The sequence below is a fragment of the Anoplopoma fimbria genome, chromosome 18 (assembly GCF_027596085.1).
Source record: "Anoplopoma fimbria isolate UVic2021 breed Golden Eagle Sablefish chromosome 18, Afim_UVic_2022, whole genome shotgun sequence".
Classification (NCBI taxonomy): domain Eukaryota; kingdom Metazoa; phylum Chordata; class Actinopteri; order Perciformes; family Anoplopomatidae; genus Anoplopoma; species Anoplopoma fimbria.
Genome location: NC_072466.1, coordinates 4044250 through 4065640, shown reverse-complemented (window position 1 = coordinate 4065640; position 21391 = coordinate 4044250). Strand labels below are relative to the sequence as shown.

The 21391-nt window shown below is 38.8% G+C and overlaps 1 protein-coding gene across 1 annotated transcript; it reads right to left on the bottom strand.

Moving 5' to 3' along the window:
• Positions 1–4225: 4225 nt before the first annotated feature.
• On the bottom strand, positions 4226–16259 carry opn8b (opsin 8, group member b). Its single transcript, XM_054619055.1, has 4 exons — positions 16190–16259; positions 7528–7821; positions 5847–6175; positions 4226–4558 (listed from the first exon to the last, which is right to left on the bottom strand). Exons 1-4 carry the CDS (start codon positions 16257–16259, stop codon positions 4226–4228), a joined length of 1026 nt encoding a protein of 341 aa, XP_054475030.1.
• Between the last annotated feature and the right edge of the window lie 5132 nt (positions 16260–21391).

The following is a 21391-nucleotide window of genomic DNA, read 5'->3' as shown; positions in this document are numbered from 1 at the left end:
CTTTGCTCCAGAGTGAACATGGATTGCAATGAAATTTGGCGTATTCATGCCTCCATTAGAATTAATTGTGAAAATAAAGGGTGTCCAACTGGTGTAGAATTTTACCCATATGATAACATTGTTGGACCAGTGATAATTTTTGGTTTATTCCATGCATTCTTCTTCTCTGTCAAAAAACCTTGTGCATTCATTACCCACAATGCAACAATGCAATTTTGTATCACTTTCAAATCTGTTTTCGTCATAATTATATTTATGCATATATATTTTTTCAGCCCCAACCAAGCCTGACTCAAGTGACATCACTTGAGGACACTCAAGTTGCTGAAGAGCTATATGTCAATGCATAGGCCTACTAAGTCACGTACAGCACATACACACAGATGTTTTGCCCCGTGTTCTCATACAGAAATCTGTTGTTTTTCCATTTGTTTGTTTAGTTTGGATGGCACTTTAATTTCGCCTACACCTTCCATCTGTTGCGTTTTTTTTTAATGAATTTGACGTGTATTGAACCTGTTAATTATACAATGCAAAAAATGATCACTTTCCACCAGATATTAAACAATTCACAGATGTCTGTGGGTTTCGGGGGCCACATACACAAAATGACCCGTCTGTTTTTTATGTACGACTTGTAAACCTGCTGCACAGAAACTTTTTAGTTTGTAGTTAACTAGTTCTAGGTTTTTTGTAATTCCCGAAAACAACTTCTTGTACTCCAAAGGGTTATTTAAAAAAAATGAAATAATAATTATATACATATATGTGTGTATATGTATATTTATGTATAAAAGTGTATATATATGTATGTATATATGTCTATATATGTATAAATATGTCTATAGTACACACATATATATATATATATATTTTAAGATATTTTAAAAATTCCAATGAATTTTAAAAATATCTTTTTAAAATGATATATTTTAAAAGTGACATCACTTGAGGACACTCCTTTTTTACATATGAATAGTAATCCACAAGACCTGTTGTGATAATATGTTTTATTCTTTGGTTTCTAACCAAATACTGGTAAAACATAATTTATATATATATATATATTGCTAGTTAGCAAATCTAACACATTAAACTAAGATGGTTGAACAAGGTAAACATTATACCTATGTAAAAACATTAAACTAAGATGGTTGAACAAGGTAAACATTATACCTATGAAACATAAACATGCTGGTATTGTCACTGTGAATATGCTAGCATGCTATCTTTAGCGTATATTGTAAAGCCCTGCTGTGCCGTTGTGCAGCCTAACAGAGCTGCTAGCGTCATGTTGCTATACATATGGCTAGTACTACTGCAAACCCCTGTTGTGGGTATATTAAACACATTCATTTGTGTACTACTATTTCACACGCTTCTGTGTCAGCCTGGCAGAAAAGATACCAGTTAGGCTGAGAATGTTCTCGCCATGAATTTCCAAAGGTTGATGTTGCAGGATGAGGTTGTCCACATATCCCCTTTCACACATGTAAACATAGTTTATTTAATTTGATTTTACAGAGGATGTTGCACTGAAGCTGCATTTGAGGTTTTCATTTTTTGCATGCAACAGTATGGTCATTTTTGAGTGTGTAATGTATGCAAATTTACACATTAACATTTTGGACACACTTAAGGATTATGGATTTATACACTCTCTGACTGACATTGCCATCCTTTGCACAATGCGCTGTCAGAAACTTTCAAGTTTCAAGAAACTCCTTCCCTTGCTCTAAAGGTGATTGCATTCAAGTCACACAGTTGCTGTTTTTTTGTCTTGTTTTTTTCCCTAATGGAGGCTTGAGGTGTGATTGAGTGATACTGTCACAGTGAATTCATTGTCCGCTATTTGATTGGATTCATTCGGTGTTTATTCCCAAACATGACCAATGGATTGCACACACAAATATGCTCAAGGTTCATAGCTTTACATTCACAATTGTTTTGAAATAATTCAACACAGTCAACAGTAGTTACAAGATGCAAAACAAAAGGTACACATGACACAGCAAAAACTAACAGCGTTTAGTCAGTCAAGCTCATTGAAATGGGAAAGTTTGAAAGGAGAATTTCTAGACTGCAGTTGAATATATGAGAAAAATGATATTTCCTGAGTAAAGCAAGATGGGAACAGTTCTCACAGAGGGGTGTGTAGTGACATTAAATGATTATCAACACATAAATCCTTTTTTTATGAACTATGTATTATATACAATGAGATGCCGTTGTTCTGTTAGTGACTCCAGGCAGTAAACTATCATGGGAAACAACCCGGTGACACGATGAAAATCGGCTACACACTGATTTCTTAAAGAGCTTTTCTTTTCATAGTTCTGAGTGTTTACAAAGCTGCAAAGGATTTAAAATGATAAAGCTTGATTTTATCTTTTTTTTTTTTTATGAAAAAAATCAAATTTAAAAGCCAAATTAACAAAATATACTGTAGAACTAACTGTATCTTTAAAGCTTGAGGTAGCTTTTTGTGCCTTAGAACTCCATTGCTACCGACGAAACAATCCCAACTCAAGGTCCGGTAACTCGTTTATTCTGACGCCTTCAGCTGCGACACAATTTACTAACGAGGACTGTGAGATGCGGTCGAAAGCTCCAGAACTGAGGAGTTACTGGACTGTTTTGTTAATCACTGTTTCCAAAGTCACACGTCAACTGTCTAGCTCAACTCCATGTTCAAAAATGTTCAAAGATAAAAAGTGAGACATTTAGGGAAATAGACTTATTTGCTTTCTTGTTGAGAATTAGACAAAAAGCTTGAAACCACTCATATATGTGTAATTAACATAAAGCCGCCACCAGCAGCTAGTTAGCTTGCCTTAGCTTAGCATAAAGACTGGAAACAGAAGGAGACAGGAGAATTTCCTTCTGAAATCTGGCCTTGCATCCATATTTTTCGAAATTTCCTTTTTCATAATGTTATAAGACACTTATAACAACAATCTGAGCCTGTCAGCGGCAAAAACAAGCGTTTTAGGTGGACGTTAATTGACGGATTAGCGGATGCAATCTGCAGCGTTCTCGCTCGATGTCCCCACTAGTCATTTAAACATCATTGCGTTATCTCATTTATTCTCTTCACACAAAAACATAATCGTTAAAGTACTTTTTAGCAGATTTTGTCACCTTTCGGACTGAGCTAAGTTAGCTGTTTCCCCCTGTTTCCAGTCTTTATGCTAGGCTAAGATAGCGGACGTCAGGCAATTATATTTATCATACACAAAAAACGAAAGTGGTGTCAATATTCCTATCAAATCCTCAATAAGAAACCAAATGAGCATATTTCACAAAATATCAAACTGTGCAAAAAAGAGCCTTAAAAGCATTTGGTTGACATACTCCTGCATTACAATGGCTATATGTGACAATTTAAATAAATACAATTTGGGTTTTGGTCTAAATTGGTTTGTAGTAAAAAGATTAAATAACAGTGACAATCTTACGTTATCTTTAAAATACAAGTCGGTCACATTCCTTATCCAACATTATAAAACATTTAGATTTCTGCAAAATAATGGTAGGAGAAGCCGACATACATTCATTAGATGGGGTAAACATGGACAATATGTGTTATTTTTGTAAACATTTTTAGAGGCAGACTTATGAAGCATGATCTACCCATCTGTCAATTAATTAACATTTAGCACATACAGTAGTGAATTGGTTAATGTTCTGAATGTTCTTCCTGGAAAATACTGTTTTGGTGTCACAAAAATCATCAAAAAACAAACCCTGAAGCCAGAAGCTTTAAAGTAAACACCTCTACTTTTTGTTCTTTTTCTTCTGTGCTCAAAATACTTTTTTGTGTGGTAATGTTCTGCTGTACAACCTTTGGTTTGTAATGTGTGAAATAATGCTTGATTTTTCTCAAATCCTGTGTGGTTGCCACGTGCCACTTTCTCTTCATTCACATCTTGCTGTTACTCAACAGTTAGTAGTCCTTTGATTTCTGGGCTACAATTTTTAATTCTAATCTAAAGCTTAGTTGGCTAAACTTTCACAGCATTTAACATATTGTGCAAACATGCCCTCCCATTTATTCATTGTGGCCGCACACATAAGAAGCCAGTACAAACCTGCTTGTAACGTAATAATAGCACACACATCTGTTGTACTGGACAAAATACAAAACATACAACATTTGTGAGATAACACTTTATAAGGGCTAAAAAGTCTTTTTTTCATCTTTCAATAAAAAAACCATTGTCTTTCACTCCGGGATCTCCTGTGTAGTAGACACTACATGTACATTGGACTTAACATTAGTGCTGACCATATAAATGCTGGTGTCATTGATGCTGTTGGAGACTTTGCATATGGGAGAGCTGAAGTACAGAAACAGCTGCTTCACCTCCTTCCTGAAGCTCTGGCTGAAGATGTAGTAGATCAGAGGATTGTATACGGTGGAGCTCTTCGCAAACAAGCACGGCAGGAGACTGACTTGAGGTGGGATGCTGCTGCTTTCGTGTAAAATAGACCACATGCTCACTATGGCATAGGGCGACCAGCAGATAATGAAGCCTAAGCTTATAAGCACAGCGATCTGCAATAGAACAAGAGGAAAGAGTCAGCAAAAATCCCACAAGATGTGAAAAAAGTCGAATTCGAAAGCTGCTTCTGTATTCTGATGTTTAGCAAGTTGCTGAAGAGCTATATGTCAATGCATAGGCCTACTAAGTCATGTACAGCACATACACACAGATGTTTTGCCCCGTGTTCTCATACAGAAATCTGTTGTTTTTCCATTTGTTTGTTTAGTTTGGATGGCGCTTTAATTTCGCCTACACCTTCCATCTGTTGCGTTTTTGTAATGAATTTGACGTGTATTGACCTTGTTAATTATACAATGCAAACAATAATCACTTTCCACCAGATATTAAACAATTCACAGATGTCTGCGGGTTTCGGGGCCACATACACAATATTACCCGTCTGTTTTTTATGTACGACTTGTAAACCTGCTGCAGCTGCACAGAAACTTTTTTTAGTTTCTAGTTAACTAGTTCTAGGTTTTTGTAATTCCCGAAAACAAAAGAAGTTACTGTTAGCTTACTTTGCCAAAAGTGGGCATATGGGTAGGCTTCTTGTACTCCAAAGGGTTATTTAAAAAAAATTAAATAATAATTATATACATATATGTGTGTGTATATACATGTATACATATGTCTATAGTACACACACACACACACACATATATATATATATATAAGATATTTAAAAAAATTCCAATTAATTTAAAAAATATCTTTAAATATTGAGATACGTGTTACGATTGAGGGAGTGTGAAAATGTACCAAGTGGGCATAGGATAGATAGCTAAATAAATTGATGAAATTGGTAGGTTAAAAAGCAGGTTTAAATAATAAGCTGTAGTAAATGGATGAATGATTGTAACATTTAGCTAAATGTGGTGGGTAAATAGTGGGAATAGTTAAAAGTAGCTTCATGACTAAATTGTCCAAACAGCTACATAAAACTACATTAGGGAATCTGTTCGGAAATACATCATGGAAATACAATCTTCTTATAAACTACTTATGGGTAGGAGGATTAATGTGGAGAATTTAGTTGTTTTTTTTACGGCCAATCTACTGTTCCACTCCAGTCCAGTATGGGGCGATAATGGACTTAAAAGATGACATTAAAACTCAAAGGAGACACATGGTGGAATCAGTGAGCTAGCCAGTCCCTAAATGAGTACGAATTTAACAACTTAATGTTTCCTCCACACACAAGGAAGCACATTGCTATCACCAGTTGAGTGACAACTTTGTGGTTCATTTGTAGCAGTGTAGCATGACAGCATGGTGGAATCGGATGGAGTGACTCACCACCAACAGCCTCCGATGGAGCTTCACAATGTTGGGGATTCGGTTGCTGTTGGTCTCCGACCTTCTGTAGGTAAAATAAAGCTTGATGGCGATGCCGAAGTAGCAGCAGACGATGATCACAGAAGGGATGACGAGGTTGAAGGAGAACATGGAGACGACGAAGTAGAAGCCCTCGTGCTTCATTTGTCCCCAGGCGAGAGAGCAGGACAGGCCGAAGGGCTCAGGGCCGTACCGCCCCCAACCCATGAAGGGGAACATGGCCCAGATCAGAGCGTAGAGCCAGGTCCACAAGCACAGCAGCTTCACCTTCCTCCAGCCGATCTTCTCATCTGCGGACAGAACAAAGGAAAGGTTGGTTGTTCTATTGCTTCTTTTGATGTTCAACTACACTTTACATCAAAGACAGGCTGCCATTTTTATTCAGGCGCTTATGTGGTAAAAGCTTATATTTTATGCAAAAGACATGCAGACTGCAAAAAGGCAACAGTATCTAGTTTAATACACACAATATAGTATGAACCGTATATATGCACAAACATACACAAGTACATATCTGCATATACATATATGCAAATATACGTCTCATTAAGATCAGCTGTAAGTAATCTAAAAAAAAACTATTAACATTCTACAGAGCAAAGGAGTGGCCATATAGAGAAAAACTAATTATATATTGAGGCCACGGTTTACTAATGTGTGTGCACGAGATGCAGTTCGTTGCCTCAATATAAACATTCCCACGTTTTTGTTAAATTTGTCCACGTGAGATAAGTGCACAATATGTACATAAACAACATGTTTGATGTACAGATAAAGCACAGGAGGTTCTCCTTGGTAAGCCTGGGGTCAAGAGCCTATACCGTCCTCCTCCTCTTCTGTTAAGTCCTCCATCTCCTGCCTGAGCTGTCAAACCAGCCTGTTTCTCTCAGGCTCATAGTTGGTAATGTCAGTTTGAAAAAGGTAAGCTGTCAACACAGTGTGTTCTGAGATGTATGTTAATGTAACGGCAAGAGGTTAATGAGAAAGCCTGTCTGGTAACATGGCTGAATTGTTGATCATATAACAAAAAGTCATCGCATTTTGACAATTTGACGCTTATTTGCTTTCTTGCAGAGAATCTGATAGGGCACTCTTGGCAATAAAGCGAAAAAAGCCTATTTCCCAAAATGCCAACCTACTGCTTTAAAAGAGAATCATACAAGAACGAAACATTCAGTGACTATGTAAAAAATCAGTCGCTCAGAGACTCCACTTCCACGGGGATCTGTGTTTAATAAAAAATGAATAAAAATCAAATGTACACCATATACTTCGTCTACTTCTACTTTTGAGACAATTTTAAATGGAAGCAACCGAATGTCGTCTTGAATACAAAGTAGATGGTTATTATTTCCTTTTTGAAGTGCAAGTATCAAAAGCCTTAGAGAGCGACTGCTACATCCTCTGCAGTATTCTTAGGTCTTATAAGGGTTTCATTACTACTGCTAGAAAATCCCTCGCCACTGTGACATTCACCCCTTGAATAATAATTGCAGTGTCTCTTGGAGCATTGAAAATAGGGTTCACGCGAGTGAGAAGGTGCTGCGTATAATTTGCATTGTGAAGTTCTCCAAGTGACAACTCTTTAAAGAAATCAGTTAGTATTTTTATCAGTGTGTTTTTCCAGCCTTGATTTGCTCACTGGGTGACTGCAGATTGAGGGACACAATGAAGCGCACTATGGCCAAGCCGGTCAGGTTCATGATGCTGGCGATGCCGAAGAAGAACCCGGCCACGGCGTAGTAAACGCAGGTAGCGTCTCCGCCGACCCAGCGGTGTCTCCAGGCGGAGGCCACGGCCAGCGGGTACATGGTGACGGCCGCTCCCAGGTCTGTCACCGCCAGATTCACGCTCAGCAGCTCCGGCGGTTTCATCCTCTCAGACCTTTTGACTGCCATGACGAGGACGAGCAGGTTTCCTACTATGGAGAAAACAGCTGAGACAGACAGGAAGGGGGGTAAATGACAGAAGGACACATTAGTTTGAATGAACAATGGTGATGTAATTCACAAAAAAGTGCCTAATTAAGGTGGAGCTGTTTTTCGTTGCCGTTAGAGTTATCAGAATATCTTTGTTCTGTGTTGGGTAATGCTGTCCCTACAGGCAAACCTCAAGACACAGTTTACTAAACACAAACTAACAGACGGCCTTGTCCCAGTTAGAACTGTTTCTAAGAGGCCCAAGGGTTGTTTTTCGCCAGCACAGCTTAAACATAATTATTTCCCCCTCATGGAACAGACACAATTTGTTCAGGGCACAAAATGAGAAGCTTAAAAAAAAGTCGGTTATCTTTTTGTTGTTTGGAGCAGGAAAACATTGTAAATGACTAATAGTACATCTGCAGCTCTCACAGTGAGCGCCTGACTTTGTCCAACTACCCAAACCACAGGAAGCTAACGGTTGCATTGAGGGGTTGCATCCGTCCGGACACCTCATATCACATCACCTCTGGGAAAAGTGTCAATTTATATACAGTGGTACAGGAAATGCAGTCAATCCCATTTCCAGAACAAGAAGCGGAGCGGCTGGTCCTTGTGCACCTCCGCCCCCTGGTGATCTCATCTTTGGACCCTCTTTGGACCCTCTTCAGTTCGCCTACCAATCTGGCATCAGGGTGGATGACGCTGTCATCTACCTACTACAAAGATGCCTTTCTCACCTGGAAAAGGCTGGAAGCACTGTGAGAGTCATGTTCTTCGACTTCTCCAGTGCCTTCAACACCATCCAGCCTTTGCTTCTGAGGGACAAGCTGGAGCAGACCAGGGTGGACCACCACCTCACTGCGTGGATCCTGGACTACCTCACCAACCATCCACAGTATGTGAGGATAAGGGAGTGTGAGTCAGATCGGGTGTCCTGCAGCACGGGGGCCCCACGAGGAACCGTTCTGGCTCTGGACTGGACTAATACAAATGCACTTTATAAAAAGGGTCAGAGCAGACTCTATCTGCTGAGGAGACTGAGGTCCTTTGGAGTGCAGGGAGCAGCTGCTGTCAGGCTGCACAACCAGCTCTGCTCCCAGCAGACCACATGACACATGACAATAAAAACATGACAATAAAAACCTGTGCAATACAATACACTGTGCAATAATAGTTAAAATAGTTTTTCTGTCTGTAAATATAATATTTCAGTTATTGTTGTTTTTCTACTGTTTCTTATTGCTTATTTATAATACTTGTTTTTTTTATTTTCATTTTTTTATTTTTATCTTGTCTATCTTTACTATGTCTCTTGTTTGCACTTTACTCTATGCTGCTGTAAGCCTGCAAATTTCCCCGCTGCAGGACTAATAAAGGATTATCTTATCTTATCTTATCTTATCTTATCTTATCTTATCTTATCTTATCTTATCTTATCTTAAGAACGCCTTGACCGGCTCAGAAGAAGAGTACAGAGGCACAGAGGGAATTGAGTGCTCCTGTTAGGTTTTTAAAATTGCATTAGTTCTTTCACCTCGGCCCACATGGCCATTAGTAATGTATGGAGCAAAACCGTGGGGACTAACACCTCCTCCGAACATCTGCTACTGTGTTAGCTTTCTCTACTAGTTCGAGGTGAAGGGCTGCAAGTTATTTTAATAGTTTAGATTTGAAACTTTGAACTTTACTTTTTCTTACACTTAAACCCGCAATGAACCAACTGCGGTTTGGTGTACCGCAGGAGTTCCAGAAGCCTAATACATTTCTGACACCTCACAAACTCATATGCCAATTTTTCAGAGTTCTCAATTTTTCCAGTTTTCCAGCACCAATTATATGTGTAAGGTGGCAACTAGCACTATCATCAACTCTGAGAAAGCCAAACAAACTGAAGTGGCATTCAGTGCATTCAGACTAATTATCCTTTTCACTAAACCTTACCACTAACACTAGAGTTACAGATATCGAGTGGTTGAGTAAACACTAGTTTCAAAACAATGAACCTCGACCTGCTTAGCTTGAGGCTTTTCACCTCCAACCTATAGAGTTGCTGCAAGAATTAGTCCTAAAACCAGAAAATATCTTTTTTTTGCTCTTCATTTTTCTTCTTCCCGAAGTTAGACGCCAGAAATAAGGTCTGAGGTTAACACAAGCTAAAGATATTTTAATATTTCATCTACGATATAAAATACATCAGTGAATACCACTCTGGGAAAACATGACCACGGTAAAGTTTGTTTTAGCCTAAGCTTTTCAATTCTGCCAATTTCGTTTATGCTCCAAGAGTCTTCAAGTCTTGTTCATTTAGGGAAATTTCCTTGTTAAACGAATATGTAAATATCATAAAAGTCTGTTTGCCACAGAGGTTGTGATCTACAATTATCTAAAAATCCCATAAGAGCTTTTTGTGATGGAAACCAGCGCGATGCTAACCTTCATGTTACCCCATCAGCACTCTATACGCTCACTCTCTTTAGCCTATAGCTTGAAGGTGAACAGGTTCAGTTAATGGTTTTGACAGATGAATAATTTCTCAGCATCCTGAACTCCTGAGCACTATGTTCCAAACGCTTGCACTCTTGCTGACACCGTAACTTATCTTGTTAAAGCAGAATGTCCCCTACTGCTGAGAGAGAGAGAGAGAGAGAGAGAGAGCTGGTAAGCTAATAGCCTTTCAAATTAAAACAGGCTTTTTATATCATTATCACCTTACTTTGGGTGTTCACTTGAACAATAAACTGGACTGGACTAATCATTCAAAGGCACTTCATAAAAAGGGTCAGAGCAGACTCTATCTGCTGAGGAGACTGAGGTCCTTTGGAGTGCAGGGAGCACTTCTGAGGACCTTTTTCAACTCTGTGGTGGCATCAGCCATTTTTTATGCAGTGGTCTGCTGGAGCAGCAGCATCTCAGCAGCCGACAAGAAGAGACTCAACAAGCTTGTCAGGAAGGCCAGCAGTGTGCTGGGGTGTCCACTGGATACGGTGGAGGTGGTGGGAGACAGGAGGATGATGGCCAAGCTGTCATCCCTGATGAACAACACCTCCCACCCCATGCGGGACACTCTGGCAGCTCTGTGCAGCTCCTTCACCCCCGGTGTGTGAAGGAGAGGTACCGCAGGTCCTTCCTTCCTGCTGCTGTCAGGTTACACAACCAACTCTGCTCCCAGCAGACCACATGACCACATGACACATGTGCAATACAATACACTGTGAAATTATAGCTTTAATAGTTTTTCTGTCTGTACATATGATATTTCAGTTATTGTGGATTTTTATTGCTTATTTATAATACTTGTTTTTTATTTCATTTTATTTTTATCTTGTCTTTCTTCTACTATGTCTCTTGTGTGCACTTTACTCTATGCTGCTGTAATCCTGCAAATTTCCCCGCTGCGGGACTAATAAAGGATTATTTTATCTTATCTTATTTTGAAGGTTTTGATTATATGTGTTAAAATTGAGATAAACCTGAAGTTGAAACCCCTTTTCTCCTGTATCTCCTAACACGAAGACAGACCCGTTCAGTCTGTAACCTCCTTTGCTCCCGCTATCTTTCTGACTCTAGATCTAAACATCATGAGCCGTGGGACTACTTAAGCACAATGACCAGTGACCCATCAACACACTCGCTTGCCGATAATCACTTTCATGAAAGTGCAGCCGGGCCAATCGCTCTAACCGTGCTGCACAAAAAAGCTAAAGAGAATCAATGGGGACACCTCAAGTGAGGAGGACATGGATGCAGATCTTAAAGAGCCCATGTTATGCAGAATAAAAGAAGGTTATGAAATTCTGAATGCATTAAGCTTATGAAGCACCAGCCCTTATTAAGATAAAATGAGATAAGATAATCCTTTATTAGTCCCACAGCGGGGAAGTTTGCAGGATTACAGCAGCAGAGAGGATAGTGCAAACGAACAAACAAGAAACATGAGTGGAAGAGAAGATCAAAACAAGTGTAATAAATAAGTAATCACACAGTAAATAATAATTAATAAGTCTAGGAAATCTACTTTCTTACCACAATGTTTATATAATATTTTAGTTCTATTTATATTATATTTTTTTTACTATCTATCCTCTCTGCTGCTGTAATCCTGCAAATTTCCCCGCTGTGGGACTAATAAAGGTTTCTCTTATCTTATCTTATCTTACAAGCAGAAAAATGGGAGGCCACACACACAGTAGTAACCCTATTAATCATGTTTGACAGCATGAGGCAGACCAAACACAGAATCAGAATGCAAAAGTAATTTCTTGGACATTCACTTAAACCAGGCATAATGATTTGTGCCAAGAGGGCACATATTTTAAGTTAAGTTTTTAAGAAGGGGGCATCTGCCTGGAGAAACAGTCGTAAAACTGTCATTTTTATACTGAAAAAATGAAAAGAAGAGTCAGATGAGGATGCTTACTTCATATTAATGCAGCAGTGGGGGAGGGTGAAGAATGAAGGGTTTGGCAGGAAGACAGATGGATGTTATGGACATTTCACACACTCAAAGGGAAACAAACATCTTTCTCTGAATTCAAAATGTATCCATACAAAAATATACTGTATATGTCACCAGGCGATAATCATTATCTAACAACAAAGCAAAGAACACATTATTTACTTCAAGTGAAGAGTGAAAGAGGTTATGTTCAAAGTGGAGCGTTCATTCTAATATGATGCTGGATGGTGTAATGAATAATAATAACGCATCATATTTGTTATATTTTTGTGTGTCAAATCTGAATTTGCAGCGTAACCAGTAACATGTATCTGTCTGCTACAATGTTTTCCTCTGAAGTAGAAGTACAGTTAGTAACTACAGTCGAGTTTTATATGATGTTAGTGTTTCGGGGGCCCCTTTCGAAAGTTACATCAGGCTACAAATGAGATGCAATAAATAAATAATTCAACATTTTAACATCTTATGGAGCCTTTCATGTTCTGAACAGTCAAGCCGTATAGAATGACCAATAATAGGAGGGCAGTGTGCATCTGTCACGCCCCAGAATCGTACTTTTTTCCCCCCAACATGCACGTTTATTAAACTTTGTGATGCATGTGATGCATTATTCCAATGAATGGCCAAAAGATCCCCACGGAATCTCAAACTCATTCAGTGTATCCTGGCTGAATCCAGGCCCTGTGGATAGAGAATAAACAAAAGTGGGGCCGACTTTAAATATATAATATTCTAAATTTATGTATTTATTCTTTTCCTTTTTTTTTTCTTTTTTAATATATTAAATCAGTAGTAGCTGGCAGCGTTGTCCACCCAGAGGCAGGAGGAAACGTTTTATACCGTACAAAGTCAGGGATAAAGACACTGTTAATAATATATGACCTAAGGGACTGTTTCTTTTGGCTTAAATGGCGTAGTCTGATTTGTTTTTTTGTTAGAGCACTGGAGCGTCCTTAATGCTTTTTTAATTAAAATGTAATTGTCAGCCTTACTTAGCGATACACTTAATCGTTACATTTATAGTTATATCAAAAACAACTGTAACTTGCATCATGATTTATGAAGGGTCACCTCATATCTTTGTTATATTGACATTAGTAGTTCTATTACGATATAAAGGTTTAAATTATGTTGACAATCAAACAAGCTGTACTTATCTATCACTGCATTAATATTGTTGTGACATGTTGTCGTGTTTGGAGCTTCTGTAGCAGCCTTTGAATAGGATTTGTAGGTCTACAAGCGTTGCCTGGACACTCAGTGTGATACTTTTTGTGTCTGTTTTGAAAGCTTTATTAGCTCCATCATTCCGCCTCGTCAAGCCCCCATTCAAAGCATGGGGGCTCGACCCCGTTGGCACGAATCAGAGCTGTCATGTTACAGTCTGACACTCTAATCCGATGCTAATCAGAGAAGTAACTATTACATGTTCATCCTGCCTGTGCAGCAGATAAGTGAAAGGAGATGAGATGTACCGCCTCACCCCCATCCACCCCCACCCCCACCCCCACCCCCCCCACCCCCAGCCTCTGCCACAACAGAGTGCTTGAACCTTCTCGAGAGCCCATTGCAATCAGGTTATTAATTACATGAAGTGTGCTCACAGTTCACATCATCTCTGAGAAAAATTCTGTCTGTGTTTTGTATGACGTTCCCCTTGAAATAGACACTTTAATAACAGATATATTTAAACATACCCTTGTATTGGTTGTAGGTTAATCATATTATTTGGCATACTTGAGAGCTAAAGCGTTTCAGATTCTGTAATATTATGTCATGGTCCCATATTGTAAAAAATAGATATTTTCATGTTTTTTTTTTATTTATTTATTTATTTATTATAAAGCAGGTCTAAGTGCTCTATAAATGCTCTGAAAATATCAAAACGCTCATTCTATGGAGAAACACAAGCCGCTTGTTTTCAGAAAACTGTCTTTAAACGAGCCGTCGGGATTTCAGTTCGTTTGTTCTGTCACAACAGTGACATATATATATATATATATATATATATGGAAATGTGTCCCAGTCTGTTTAGGTTGCAGCATATGTGAATGACATCAGTTGACGGGAAGTAAACACAGACCCAAGCTGTTGCCAAGCAACGCAATTCCGTTGAAATGGGCTAAAACTGAGCTCTTTCAGACTGAGGGTCAATACAGGTGTATTCAGACAGGCACTATGAGAAAAAGAAGGAGTTTGTTTTTACATTGAAACATGTATGAGGCTTGAAATAAGCATCAGATGTCCCCCTTTAAAGTTTGATTTCATTTTCAATTTACAGCAACCTGAATTAGAATAATCCTCAAAGCCAATTTCCTTTAATAAGAAATCAGAAACGACCTCTTTGGCAAAAGCCCGAACAAGATGGGAAATAAATAAGTAATGCACGCCTCATAATAAGTAATCGTCAACTCAGCAAAATGTCTTTTACACGGCACAATTCTTGGAACAGAATCTCTTTTTTCCTTTTTTTTCCCCCTTACATTATTATTATTTTTATTTATTATTTTATTTTCACACCCTCTCTGCCACAATCTATACAAAGACACCAGCAAAGGTCAACTAACACCATTATAAAAATGATAGGTCATTATAGCATTCCTGCTATAGAAGTGTCGACCCATGTCTTATGTCATATTGGCTGCTGTCGTATTGCACCAAAAAAAACGAAAGGTCACAGGGGGCACTTAGAGCTGAGGTCTTTACCTACTACATGTTATAAAAAAAGTCTTTGTGTTAACGGTGTTGAATTGGTTGACATTTCCAAATAAAGTCTGATTTTATTCATATCAAATCCACTACAAAGACCGAATCAGCCACGGCACTCCTAGAGGTTGATAAGGGAGGAATGAGAAGGGATGATCTGCAGATGTGAAGTGAATGTCAACGCTGAACAAGGAGCTCTACACAGACTCCTTTAGTCCGTTACAGAGCAAAATCACTTCACTTTGTGGAGGTCTTATCGCATGATGGATTTCTTATTGCATTGCCCCTTCCTTCATCAAGGGCCAGCTGTGTGTTTTTGCTTCTTTCGGGCCAATGCAAGCACAGTGTGTTTGTCCAGAGCCCACACAGCCCATCTTCCATTAAGCTCTGTAAATACATATCCATCTACTCTCTGTTATTCTGTAAGTTTACTGCAGTTTCTGTGAGTCACGTCCTACAGCTGACTACACCTCCTGCCTGATCTTATCGGCTGGGATTTCAGGTTGAGGCTGTTTTTTTACCGTCAGATATGTGAAATGAAAAATGAAGGTAGGACACGTGTGGTGTTCCAGTTACAGCATCTCACTGAAAACCTCCATGCTGTGCACAATCAGTGAGAGAATACCACCCACTGGACTAATGCTCACCAATTTGACCTATTTATGGTCCACATGAAGGGACTTAATGGTTCCACCAATTAACTCCATTATATCACTGCACACACATATACTGCATGGATACGCCATATGTTATATATGAAAGGTTGAGGGTTAAAGGCTGCGCTCTTACACAAACAGTCATCTGCTTTGGATGAGTCCTCTCTGGAGACATTTTATAACCTTAATCACTGTTTTCATTCATCTTCATTTTAAAAGCAATGCTTGTCATGTGGGGACCCTGCTTGGATAACCATTTAAGCAACACCTTGAAAATGATTCAGCATGTCAGAAAAGAAAGTTTCAGTAGAGAGGGGAAACGTTAGAAGGGGAAAACTAGGAGACTTCTCTTATTTCAGTATTTCAAAGAGCCTTTTATCCATCAGCAGTCTCGGTTAAAATGTGTAAAAATGGATTATGGAAATGTATAATCTAGAGTTTAATCCTGTTTACAAGTTTACAAGATTCACAAAGGAATCCAGTATAACTATTTCTCCCTCCCACATAACTGAGCCAACTATGGCAGCTTCTTTTTCTTTTACTTTACTCAAGATTTGGACTCACCTACAACCAGCAGAAAACAACCTGCGCCGATGTCCACCGCCGGTGATAACGCGGAGTCGTACATATCCATTAGGACTGTGATCAGAGATTAATATTAATAATAATAATAATAGTGGCAGAGAATAAAGGATCCGTCTTCATGGGATGGAGAAAAGAAGGTGAGATGTGGCGCTGCTGATGCGCTCCTGCGTCAGATCCATCTGTGCTGAAGCAGCCTGTGGGAGCAGCGTACTGGTGTCTCTGCGGCTGGATGCCTGTGGACGGTGTGAGGTGCGAGGCTGAGGGTCTCCACATGTGAAGGGCAGGGCTACCATCAAGCGTCCCCAACGTGTGACTGCAGGTTGGACCTTTTGGATCAGTCATGTGAGAGAGAATAGGAGACTCTAAACTACTAGGCAGTGTTGGAATACCATTTATCCAATATTTAAAACATTTAAGAAAAAAGAAAGAACATTAAAGGGCAGCCATTGGGGCCATGCAGCCAGCTCAAGTGTAAACTATACAGACATGTGCATGTGTGAAAAGTGAAGCAAATTATTTAAGCCTGCTAAACATGCCTTTACTCAGCCTTTTTTACACCCAACTATGTCACTTCTGGTTGCAAACACCAACAAGATGGCTGCTTAACAAACCAACTTCTTTTAGAAGTTTGCCTCCAGGGCTTTCTGCCAGAAAGGGTTTCTTTGAACACAAATCATGATATTTTTCCTAAAGCTAACAAAGTAGGGTCTGTTGCCAAAACTTAAGGAGATTTCTTGCTTAAAGGAAAGCCGGGAGTGGATAACAAACACAGGACTCACTATAGACGATCACTGTGTGTGTCCCGTGGGAAACTGGAAGTAAATGTTGATATTTTCTGTAAGTTCGTCCCTCGTCAGTGAACTTAACTTCACTTCATAGCCTAAACCTTACTTTCTTTTATTTTGAGTGTATTTTCAGTGTGAAATGACTAATTTGTGCACTCAATTTACTTTTATTTTGATCATTTCTATATCCTTTAAAATTTCGTGTGTCATTTTTAGTCAGTTTGTGGGCATGCATTGAAACCGTGGCCAAGTTCTCAGTCTTTTTTTCTGGGAATTTGTTTTTTTCAGGCCAATTTTCTGTATTAGTAGGATAATTCTGTTCTAATTTCAATAAAACCAAGATAAATTATAAATAAATCCACCTGCAGAATTGTATTCCTAGCAGTGTGGAGTCACTTAGCTGAATTGGTGTTCAGTGTGGTAACATATATATATATATATATATATATATATATATATATATATATATATAATAATATATATATATATATATATATTGTTACCACACTGAACACCAACTGCAGCATTTATTGAATACATTCAAATTAAATGAAAACTAATTTTGGGTGGTCATTACTTCCCAGCATTCAGTTATGCAAAACAAGATGATGCTCAGAAGGAAAAAAAATTCTTTAACTGTTAACTTCCAGCACCTTGACATCATACGACACAACATGCTACGTCACTAGAGTCCCATCAAACGGATTCACAGCTGTCACGGTTGATCTAAATTAATTACTATCTAGAGGGACCTCAGTAAGCTAATGCATCAACATGAGCCACAGTTATGAAAGCTAATTATTTTATAATGATGGTTATCTCTTATTGGAAACCCCACAGGCTTTTGAGTGACACAATCAATCGCATGGAAGCAACTACGATTTTTTTTCTCCGACAAATGGGCCTTATCTCGGAGATTGATCTAGTTTCTCCTCTTTGAGCCGCCATTTTGTCACTTTAGATTCTCTGCATCACTGTCTGGACCTTCAATATAAAAAAATCCATTGTGGAGACCATCACTGTCCAGGCAGTCTGTCAGGAATGATGTCCGTGATTGACAGCAGAACAAGGCGCAGATGTAACATTTTACCACAGCGTCAGATTGGGTGAGAGTGAAAAGGGACAGCGTGACAGTAACCAGAGTGTTAAAGTTTGAGAACGGTACATCGCAAGTTTTTTTGAAGGTGAAAGGTGTTGATTGGAGTGTTGTTTTGTCTGGCGGAAAAAGTCAGATCCAGCCAGAGGGGAAGGTGTCAAAAATATGTTAATGCTTTCATTAAAAGAGTCTGGGGAACACCGGGACCCTAAACAGAAGCCTGCGGCCGCTTTTAATGAGGGCTTCACAGGGCCGATTTACAGTCCGCAGACACACAATGTGTTTACCCTCCATGACCTGTGTTGGTGTTGTTGTTGTCCTCTGAATATATTGTAACTTCCATTGTTTGAAATGTTGCAGTCTCTTTCCTCTCCTTTCTAATTGGGTCCTAGAAACCTTTTTACAACGCCGTACTGGTTCAGGAGAAGGAACAAAATAGGCCCCCGGACTCACTTTATGTTTTTTTAAAAAAAGCAATCTGGTGTATTGAAAGCATAAAGTGGAGAACTCCTCCATTGTCCTGATAGCTGTTTCCAAGAAATGAAAGCTTCCTGTGAAAGTGATTGCATTGAAAATGACTAGGTTGAATGTGAAAAGAGCAGTGTGAGACTTCAGATACGGTGGCATTGTAGTCCAAGAATAACACCAAGGTACAATTCATACAATGAAACTATAGGAGGAATATTATGTGCTTTTATGCATGATGGGAAAAAAATAATATTCATTTTATGCTAATCTTGTATGACAACTGTCTATGAAGCACATTCATACTGACATGGATTTGGTGTATCATATCTATCAGAAGAGAAATCTGATTCAGACCCAAGAATAATAAAACTTTCATAAGGAGTAGCATGTTTTTATTTAAATTTGCGACTTCATATGCAGTGACAAGGGATTTTTTATCACATACAACCTGATTATGATTTAACACTTTTGTTGTCAGTTGAAAAACACACCAAGTAGCTGGCTTTAGAAGGGTTTTCATGCTGCATCACGTTTTTGAGCACCAGGCTCCTCCTCTTCCTCCTCTCTTGAGATACCATTAGCACATGAGGACTCAAGAATACACTTCTCCTCTAGTTCTCCAGCCAATGACAAACCTGAGAGAAGCTCCTCCATGCAGAGACTGTTTTTAAGATGCTGATGGTCCTTGTGTTGTATTGAAAGTGGAGCAGGGAGGCAAGTTGGGCCGAGAGGTGCGCAGGGTTTGGAAAATATATTTTTACATTTCTTTAAAGTCATATTATTGGAAACACTTCACATCTCCTGCACACATTATTTATATTCTCATAGTTAACGCTTGATTTATACTTCGGCGACTCCATTGCTCGTGTATGCGTTCTGTCACTTATATACAGATTGCTTGTAAGAAAGAATTTCTTATTAACTTCGACCATCAGTTTTCAAATCCTCCGTCAGAAACTGTTTGATTTATCTGATAGAAGTGATTCTCTATAAACACAACTCTATAGCCGGAGACAAAAAAAGAGTTGCATGATGAGGAGGAGCTCCTGTGCCTACAATTAATAATTGTAAAAGTCCTTTTCCCTGAACACCCACCTCAGCGTTTCTTCCCTGGCCCTGTCTGTGAAACTTAAAGGTGATGTGTAATTAAACGAAGGTGCTGACAGCCTGACACTAGGGCTGATTTTCCTTTGAATGGAGCTGCTAACTACCTTTGGCTTTATTTTCTCCTTGGAGGGAAAAAAGTGTTCAATTATTTATTGTGTGGTTACAGTAATACGTATAAATGATTACAAGAATTCATCTGCGTATTATGACAATTTCTATTAGGATTAAAGTGACGACACTTTGGACGGACATGGATATAAACTGCAACTTGACTGCTTTGCGGAGGCGTTCAAGTGCGTGGCAGTAATTCTAGTTTGTCTAGGGTTTTTTTCTTTTGCATACATTTATGAGAGATTTCTGCTGGGAAAAGATGTGAGTGGGAATGACAACTATTCCAACCGCTAAAGGTCTGGAACCAGAACATTAAAGTTGTTTGGCTGATATATGTGAGATATATGAGCATGTGGAGGCATGAAAGACATACATATCCATCGGTTTCCTTGGAGGACAAACGCGTGTCCTGGACTTCTAAACCACATTTATTAGTTTAGACAGTGCAGCATGAATCTAATTATGCTGGTTTTCATACCATTATGACACGCTTTGAATGTTAAATGAGGTAGAAAAAAGTATTTGGACACAGGTTTTTGGAATGGTATGGTGAGGCAAACAGAAGTGTTGAATGTAAACAAACCAGGTTGTGTTTGCAATATAAATTCCACGGGGTACTTTTAATTACCACAGGTATCTGCTCATCATTAGTGGGCCTGAGCGGGAGGGTGGATCATTTGTGCATTGCAATTTGATGCATTGCAAATTACTTGCAGGACAGGTGGAGAGAGATTCAGTCGAATAAACGGATGAAAAACCCTTTTTGCCGCATGCTTGAAGCAGATTGGTAACAGGTTGTCATTTTTTTGTTTTTCCCAGCTGTTGGAGGAGAGATATCCATTTGTAAAGATATGTTTTTGTGTTGTAGATACAGTTAATTATTGACACACGGACCTTTCCCCCCACAATTACTACCCAGCGTGTCCAATTACCCCCCATTAAATTATTTTCTTTTTCACTAAATTATGCATCTGTATTACTGCTGGTGTTTTGCACATCATGCAATGTTTTTTTCTCCATAGTCTCTGCAGTTTCCCTCATTAAACTTACTTGGTAAACTAAAAGCATACAATATATGTAATGTAGCATAATCCGTGGCGGTAATATATTTGTATACTTCGTACTAACCGAATATTAATTTTATTTTATGTAACCACTGTTATAGGTTACTGTATAGTTACCTTCCCCCACCTCCTAATGGAAAATAAAACCGTGTGATCCTGACCTTTTGGTCACAGTTTCATTTAGCTCTCTGATAATGAATCATGGTCTTATGTTTACTATGTCAGACCACTACCAGGTACCATGTGTTCAACATAGATTGGACCCTGGAGCTAACTTAACCCGCCCATTACAGGGTTCAATGGTGATGCTTTTTTTTCAACTGTAAAGTCAGTTCTTTCTTGCCCCTTTACAGATTGTTTTATTTATTAGCGGTTATCAAATAATAATGAAGCCTTCAATAAATGCTCATGTTTAATCTTAATTTAAGTAAATGAAATGCAACAAACTGGGCAATACATAGTTCCTCAAGAAAACCCAACTTTGCTCCTGTTTTCATGACAAACAGACCCCATAATGACCCCGTAATGAAGCGTTAAAAGGAGGCCTTTC

What these genes read in the sequence shown, in the direction of transcription:
- opn8b (XM_054619055.1), bottom strand. Translation starts at nt 16,259, where the DNA reads ATGGATATGTACGACTCCGCGTTATCACCGGCGGTGGACATCGGCGCA. An exon ending in TTGTTTTCTGCTGGTTGTAG is followed by an intron (nt 7,822 to 16,189) that starts GTGAGTCCAAAT and finishes TGTCTGTCTCAG; the next exon opens with CTGTTTTCTCCATAGTAGGA. An exon ending in CCTCAATCTGCAGTCACCCA is followed by an intron (nt 6,176 to 7,527) that starts GTGAGCAAATCA and finishes TTCTGTCCGCAG; the next exon opens with ATGAGAAGATCGGCTGGAGG.